Source organism: Perissodus microlepis, chromosome 10, assembly GCF_051167445.1.
Source record: "Perissodus microlepis isolate ML-2025 ecotype Zambia chromosome 10, ASM5116744v1, whole genome shotgun sequence".
NCBI lineage: Eukaryota > Metazoa > Chordata > Actinopteri > Cichliformes > Cichlidae > Perissodus > Perissodus microlepis.
The window spans coordinates 28,862,214-28,870,204 of record NC_140470.1 but is presented as its reverse complement, the minus strand read 5'-3'; the positions used below and the strand labels follow the sequence as shown (position 1 = coordinate 28,870,204).

Genomic DNA, 7,991 nt, shown 5'->3' with positions numbered 1-7,991 from the left:
TCATTATTGTATGCGGAGTACGTCACGGGGCTGAGCCAGACTGTGGTCTACACTCATCTTTCCCCCAGGAGGCTCTCCTTCCCAGCCCCTTTGTTCAGTCTAGCCGGTGGGTTGAGTCAGTCAGAAGAAGGCTGTGCTAACCCAACAAATCCAAATCACTGTGGGAACACCGACAAGAGAAAGAAGAGGCCGAAAAATACATCCACCGGATGACGTTTTTAGTTAGAGGCACAGCAGAAAGAAAAAGGAAAAAGTTGGTTTTGAGTGTTGCTGATGCTGCGTTTAATGCCGGGAACCGTCTGGACCTGCGTGCAAGCGTTCGGCTCATTTAAGTCCGTTATCTTCGCTCCAGTATAGCCGCCTGAGCTAACACGCTGTTAGAGATGAACCGGCAGGCTAAATGCTAACCCATCACCGGTATATTGCTGACAGTGTGCAGTTGTTGCCACCATCCATCCAGTGATCCACGCTGACTCTCCCTTTCAGTTTCTGCTCAGCATCCATATTTGCATCCCAGGGAGTGGCAGCCACTAATCCCCTCTTTTTCCACCCGTGGCTAGGAAATCAAAGTTGGACACCCCCTGAATTTTCTCACAGGATGGTGAGTATTTTCCTGCATTTTTACGCGCTTTTGTGCCATTTTGTGCTTTTATTTCCTCCCTGGGAGGGGACTCGGGGTGTGAAGTGAAGGACAGTCTAGACCACGTTGCCGCAGTAGCTACAACAATGGATCAAACCGGCGTTGTGTTAGATTTTGTTGAGGTGCGCATTATCAGCACATTGCTGCCCTCCTGTTTGCACTGAAATCAAGGTGTGGATTGGGAAATGAATCTGTGCTTTAATGTGGAAGAGCTGAGGAAAAATCACAGACAGAGGCCTTTATTTGTGTCTCCACTCAGATCAAAACCATCATCCCCGGCTGGTTTGCTCTGACTGATTGATCCAAAAATGAATATCCTCTCCATTTTTTTTTTATTATCTGGATGAGTGTAAATAAAATGGAGAATGATTAGGCAACGCCTGGAATGTGCTCCCCGTCCCTCCTAATGCCCAGTGTCTAGTTTAAAAGCCTCAGCCAGATGTGTGTTGTTTATTGTTGGCTATAACGGCATTATATCTTCTTAATGGGCTCTGGGCCATGATTTGTAGGCCATGTTCTACTTGGGCAAAGGCCTGCATTGGTTTTCACTCTTGTTATGACTCTGCTGAAACTGCTAAGTTGATCATGGATGATTTTATGAAGCAGTGGGGCGTAGATGACAGTAATTTACCGTGACACATGTAAATGTGTGTGGATTGCTATGCAGGTGCCAAATAGTTCAACAGATCGACAAAAACACGATGCTCGTGGAAGTTCTCTCAGTGCTGCTTCAGTGTTTGGCTCATGATTAATCATGTCTTGCTCAGTGGCACCCCAGCAGTAGTGTAGCATGAGTAATAACAGTGGAACACATGCATTTCAGTCTCTACTTCAGTGTTTTTTCTGCTGTTGTTAATCAAAGAAGAATCCCACATTGCCAGTGCCAAATTGGAAAAATAAAGCACTGTGCTCTGGATAGAGTTGGAGAAGCAGGTCTACCCTTCTTAAAATGCACAAAAATACATGTGCAAGCTCACCAGGTAAACAAACTCTTAAAAAGTTGCTCTAAACATATTTTAAAGAAGCTTTTTTTAAATTGGAAGTTAAACTTCTAACATCTTTACTATTGCAGTTCAGGTTTCTTTGAGTGCAATGCCTCTCTCTTATGACATAACAAGGCTGACACAATACCAGATTTTATTTACGTAAGTTTATATCAATATCTTTGTCATATCTCCAAAAATGAACTCAAATGATTATTAAACTTAATATTTCTCTTTTTATTTGGCCACTGAATTGCACCCATAATAAATGCTTAAGGAGGTGGAGAAAGTCTAAGTAATTATAAAGACATGCAAAAAGAATGACCACACGGTACTAATAAGCTTTGGAAACACTATATGGACAAAGGTATTGGGCCACACCTCTTCATCTTTGAATTCAGGTGTTTTCAGTCACAGCTGTGTAAAATAAAGTACCGTTTCACCATTTGTGGAAAAAATGGGTCAATCCAGAGAGGTATGATGTGTCAGTGGTCCGGTCTGACTGTACAGCGTGCAGTTCCTTACCATCATTTGTACTCAGAGATGCAATTAAGATCTTATTCTAAAAATTTCTGACCTAAATACTTAAGGAATGGTTCGTTGCACTCTGAGTGAAGTGAATAATTTTATTAGAGAGTAACGTCATGTGTCGCAGTTGTATTTTTTTGAATTGACATAAATAATCCACATTTACAGATGTACACTTTTGAAGTGATAAAGCAGTTTTATGATTTATAGCAAATTATTTTGTGGACCTTTTGACTATGGACTTCTGGGGTCACAGAATTCCCACACTGAGAACCACTGATATAAAGGAAAATGTCCTGATAAACAAAAACACCCACAAGGCCTAAAATCTGCCATCAGCTGACATCAGTGTGTCAACCTGAGAGCTGCTGTCTCCGGGCGTGTATTAATAAACACTATCCATTTATTATTTATAACTACTACCAGTTCTTTAGATTCTTAAAAGTCATCAACTCCCAGTGTGACTCCTGAGGAGGAAGGAAGACCACATATATAGATGGAAGCTGCATAAAAGAAAATCACATTTAGGCACTAAGGCTTTTGGTAAGTTGGAGAAGCTGTTAGGTTAGATTTTCACCCTGTGTGAGCTGGGATTGGCTCCAGCCTCCCGGGGCTGTAAGTTGGATGAGCAGTTAAGAGAAATGATAGATGGATTGTTAGGTTATGGCTTTGTGTGGGCACAACTAGTCCAAACCCAGAAGTGATCTTTGCTTTTCAGATTGTTCGATTTTCAGTGGATTGTAGGGACACAAAAAGAAGAAGAAGTTGAAAAAAGGAAATTTCTGATCTCTTTCAATCCCTGTGTTTCTGCACTGAGCCAGTGTTTTGCATGCAAAATGTTAGGAAAACCTTACAGTGTGTTGGAGAGCAGTACAACAATAACACCCACTATGACCTCAGAAATAAAGGTCAAGTAGAATTATGACCGCTTGGCCAAAAACAACAAAAATCAGTGTGCGCAAAACTTAATTGTTGGTATAAAGCAGCTTCCCTGTGCTGTGTGAGGGCATTAAATTGCAGAGGTGTTCCTGATAAACTTGTTGTCAAACCAGTTTCCATTTGTTCTGCTTCAACAATCTGATCCATTCACTCAGGGTTGGACATCTGATGTCACACTGTGTTTGTTTAGCTGTCGTGCTGTCAGCCGTTCCTGTATTTATCCCATATATTTGTCATCCCCACAGCTAAAACATGGAGAGTGACAGCCACCACTCCCACATCTAGTGCCTGATCCAAAAGCCTTCATCACCCAGGGAGGAGGAACTCTCAGGTCTCCCTGCTAACGTAGAATGAACATGCTCAAGTCCAGTGGACTGAAAATCCCTGGGCGCGGGGCCAAGCATTCCAGCCCAGTGGGAAGGACCTCAGCGGGTGGAACGTCCAGCCCCGTTGCCCCTAAAGACAGTAAGTCACTTCCTTCTCCTGACCCCGTGGAAAATAAAAGGAGCGTCTTTTCCCCCAGTTATTTCTTTTCATCGCCGGAAGTGGCTCAGACCATTTATTTGTGTTGCTGACTCAGAAACGCACAGCTGCATTAGATTACATCCTCATGGTTCTTTATGATAGAAAAAAACATGGAAGGACGATTGGTTTGTGTCTCCCACTTCTTTAAAACATCTTCCAAAGTGTTCCAGGGCAAATGTTGTGTAGCCTTCAGCAGTTTGGAAAGTGATTTGTATTTATCTATCAATGAATGTTTAATTTAGGCCTAGGTGATCATGGGGAAAAAAAGCAGGCTCACAGGCGTCAGGTGACCTGCATGGCAGCCACGTAGAGACCAAAGGAGAGCCGACAGCTCGCCAGCCAACGCCTCAGTCGCACACTGCCAAAAACACACGGGGTGAGAAACCCTCAGTAATCCAGAGAGAAAGTAATCAGCTGTCCTTATTGATCCTTCCACAGATCCACCTGTCAAAACCTTTTGCAACTTTTACCTCTGCTGGGCATCTTGCTGACCAAAGGCCTCCCCATCAGCTTGGCTCAAACTGAAGTAAACGTCGGTAAACTTGAGCTTTTAGGGAGGGCCAAAAACACTGCAGTGTAAAGTAAAGAGGTTATATTGATCTGTAACACAAAAAAAAAACACAGGTTGTAGCAAAAATAATGACAAAAAGTAACCATATTATCCCAAAGACCTCGTTTTTATAAGATAGCCAAGATACCCATGGAGTGATCTGTTCTCGAAACCATATTTAGTCTGGCTAAAAGATTTGAATTGCACTCTTCTGCTCTGAGTGCTGTAACGCTTCATTTCGTTATTACTCACATATTCATTTCTTTCTTTTGTATAGTTACACATGTATTAAAGATTAGCTAGTAAGTGCTAGTGTTTTTCAGCTTAATGTTTTGATTTGACCTCCCACAGGTTTAGAGCTGGTTGAGTTACTCTTATTAACCTGTCTCCAGGCGGCTATCTCCAGTGCTGAGCAGAACTATTTAGCCAAAAAAGTGGAGTATTTGGAGGCTACATAGTCAGATTTCCAATCAGGAGATGGTTGAGACCAAAAATGGAGCAAAAAATGGTGTAAATATTGGATTTGCACCAAAAAACGTAACCAAAAATCAATGATAGTATATTACTCAGTCTGCAGGATGTTTACATTATCATGTTTGTTCAATGCTTAACATGGTAACATGTCAGTGTTACCACACTTTTGCTTTAAAACACTGAGGTCTTACTTTAAATGTAAAAGAGAAGGAACCAAAACACAGCAGCTCTTAAGAGCATGATGCTCCACATGCAGGCAATATTAGGATGCAATAATGCAGCTTTATAATACTGAAGATATAAAGCTGTTAGCTGCACTAACAGCTATTGTTTATGTATCAAATGCATGATAATTGTCATTCTTGTTTACAATAAAGTTCAGTTCCTGTCCAAAAAAAGTATGAAAAATGTGCTTGTGAGCCACACTGTTACATTAGTTGACGTTTTTCTACTTAAATATGACTCGTTTTCTATAGTTTACATCAACTGCAAATCTGCAAAGACCACACAGTTGACGATTCATCTCCTGACGAAAAAAAAGGACTACTAACCTGTACGAACACTCAGAATTACAACCCTTGTTTACTCAAAGTAATCACAGCTGTTTGCACTCTAAAATGCAAACCACACTGTTTATCTGCCCACCTTCAGCTCACACGACTGTCTCGTCTCACCAGCTTTGCACGCAGGTTTGTTCAGTTTCTGCTGAATTACAGCTCCACACCCAGCGGTGAACAGGGCAAAAGAATTCGCCGACCCGATGGTGGGGAGGCCTTTTATGATCAGTGTGTCACAGTTCATGCTGAAAGGAGGAAAAGTTGGTCCGACACTTTTAACGTTACGTGATAACCATTAGTTATAGTTATAGTCATTGTTAGTAGCTTATTACCAAATAATGAGTTAATAAAAATAAGTTAATGAGTGTTCATTCGTCTGTTATGTCACTGTTAATTTTCCTAAGCTTCCTTTTGTTTCTTTAGGCAATAAGTGCATATTAAACTGCTATTAAATACATGTCCTTAACAGAGTATCAAAGTAAGCTTTAGTAAAGGCATAACAATGATATAATAGTAAGTTAAACATTGACGTGTCTTATTAAATTCATTGTATCATGTTAACAAGCATGAGGACTTGTGTGTGTGTTACAGGGACATTATTGTTAATCATCACTGTGGGATTTTATGCAAGTCATTTTCCTGGTTTTACTACAAGTTGCTATTTTATACCATACTCTGTGCCTCCCAGCATATCACAATAATCACTAAACATTAAGAGCTCTAAGATTCCTGTGACAGCTGAATATATCCGGCTCTAATGAAGCTGAAGCGTTACAAATGCCAATCCAGAGCTGTTGATGCCTGTAAGTCTGTGAGAAATCTAAACAACAGAAGCATTTCGGGAGAAAATAAACAAGTCTTTCATTTATCTGCTCGACTTTATGTTTAACCCGGGGCGGTTCTTTTTTGTTCATCTCTGTGTCGGAGCTACGGCGGCTCAGATTTTTGCCTATAATTATCCCGAACGTGTTCATTAGCAGCTCAGAAAGCGATCTCTTAGCGTTGCGCGTGGGACTGAAGCCTGTTGCCCAGGGCTCGTCAGCTGTTACCGTAGGTCGCTGCGACTTCGAAATTCCTGCCTGCGGTTTTAAACTGGTTGGTTCTGCCATATGCGAAGTCATTAGCTTGCTCACATCCTGTTTATGCACAAAATACACAAGCGTGATGGATGTGGCAGTGATTTATTTTCCCACTGCTGCACTTCAACCATGTAAACTTTAGTGTGTGAATGCTGCACGGGCAGCTAACACATTTCTAACAGTCTGACTTCTGATACTAGTGCTAATTGGATTTTGGTGATCTGTAATAAATGTAATTAGATTAATGAGAAAGTAATTCATTTGTGATAAGTGGCAGTATTTTTAGACATACCTTTGATAAGATGGCCTAAGTCTCAGTTCTTACTTGTGCCACATGGTCACTGTTCGTGTCTCCCTGTCGTGCTCCTGCGGTTTTATGTTGGACTTATTATTAAATTTAGGATTTGTCCATTATTTTTCTCATCATTATTTCTGGTTCTTGTTTGATTTCAGTGTCATTCTAGTGGTGTTTAGTGTGTGATTTATGGGCTCCTGTGAAATTAGTGACCCCAGGTTCTGTTATTATTTTCTGTCTCTTCCTTCCTCTGTTATCATGTTTAGTATACATCTTCTGTTTATTTCCTGTTTTACTTTGATGGTTGGTTTTCTCGTGGGTCTTGTCGTCACCTATCCTGATTGTCTTGTCCCTGTTCTGTCCCTAATCCCCAGTTCATCCCCCACATGTCATATATTTGTTTCAGTCCTTCATTTTCTTTGCCTCCTTCTGCTTCTTTGGAGATGTGTAGATTTTTGCCTTTCACTGGTTTTCATCTTTTTGTGCTCTTTTTTGGATTTATTTAAATAAAACAAAACAAAAAAAACATAGATTTTTTTAATGTTTTAAAATGTTTTTAAATATGAAAGCACTGGTCCTGGACTAGCATCCATATTGAAAGTGATGCATGTCTTAATGCATCTTTAGCCATGACGTTGTGTGTTGCAGCACCAACACCCTGTTTATGTCTGCGATATCAGCGGTTTTATGAAATAACTGTACTCAACACCCCGGGAATGACAGCTGTCTGGTTTTAGGTAGGCGGGTACACCCTGTGCAGGTCACCAGACTATCACAGGACCAGTCAGAGTCAAAACTAGTCAAAATACATGACGACACCAGTCAAAACCAGATAAGATTGCTCCCCTTCTCCTGTCAGCATGGTAAAATCACAAAGCTAGCTCTGTAGCTTAGCATGAAGATTGGATGAGGGGAAGATTGTCTGGTAATGAATTGCAGATTATTTAATGTATACGATGCTAGTGTTTATGCTAAATGTGACTGTGGGAATCTATCGATCTGCAGCAGCGATCTGCAAAAATCAGCCAGAGTCCCTGAGAATAAGTCAGCCTAATACTTACAGAGCGCTTGGGTCATATAGGATCTGTTGTAGTTTTTCATATGTAAATATTTCTGCTGGTCACTTGAATGTTTTGTCAAGAAGATGATTGGTATCTTGGATTAAATTGTTCTTATTACCCAAAGGAGGCTATAAAACACATTAATGAGAAATCCCTGGGAGAATATCTGTGCCTCACCGAGGACGTGGAGGGATTACTTTCCTGTCCCAGATAGTTTTATCACTGACCTGCCCTCATACTCCAAATCTCAACCCGCTGTTTGTTGGTTTTAGTCTGGAAGACTGCGAGAGGGGGCCGCTGTGTTGGAAGCTGGCACAGTTTACTTTGCTAAATTTAATGAAGGAAACTGCAGTAAAAGGA

The 7,991-nt window shown here is 41.0% G+C and overlaps 1 protein-coding gene across 3 annotated transcripts in view; it reads left to right on the top strand.

The window, feature by feature from the left end:
- clip2 (CAP-GLY domain containing linker protein 2) overlaps nucleotides 1–7,991 on the top strand; it is a 50,352-nt gene continuing 42,361 nt past the window's right edge. The window contains exons 1-2 of one of the 3 annotated variants that reach the window (XM_084940929.1): nucleotides 1–601; nucleotides 3,336–3,555. In XM_084940929.1, coding sequence (XP_084797055.1) covers nucleotides 3,441–3,555 — 115 coding nt within the window. In that variant the 5' untranslated portion in view covers nucleotides 1–601; nucleotides 3,336–3,440. The remainder of the gene's footprint in view (nucleotides 602–3,335; nucleotides 3,556–7,991) is intronic. The other 2 variants (XM_084940930.1, XM_084940931.1) reach the window with 2 other exon arrangements.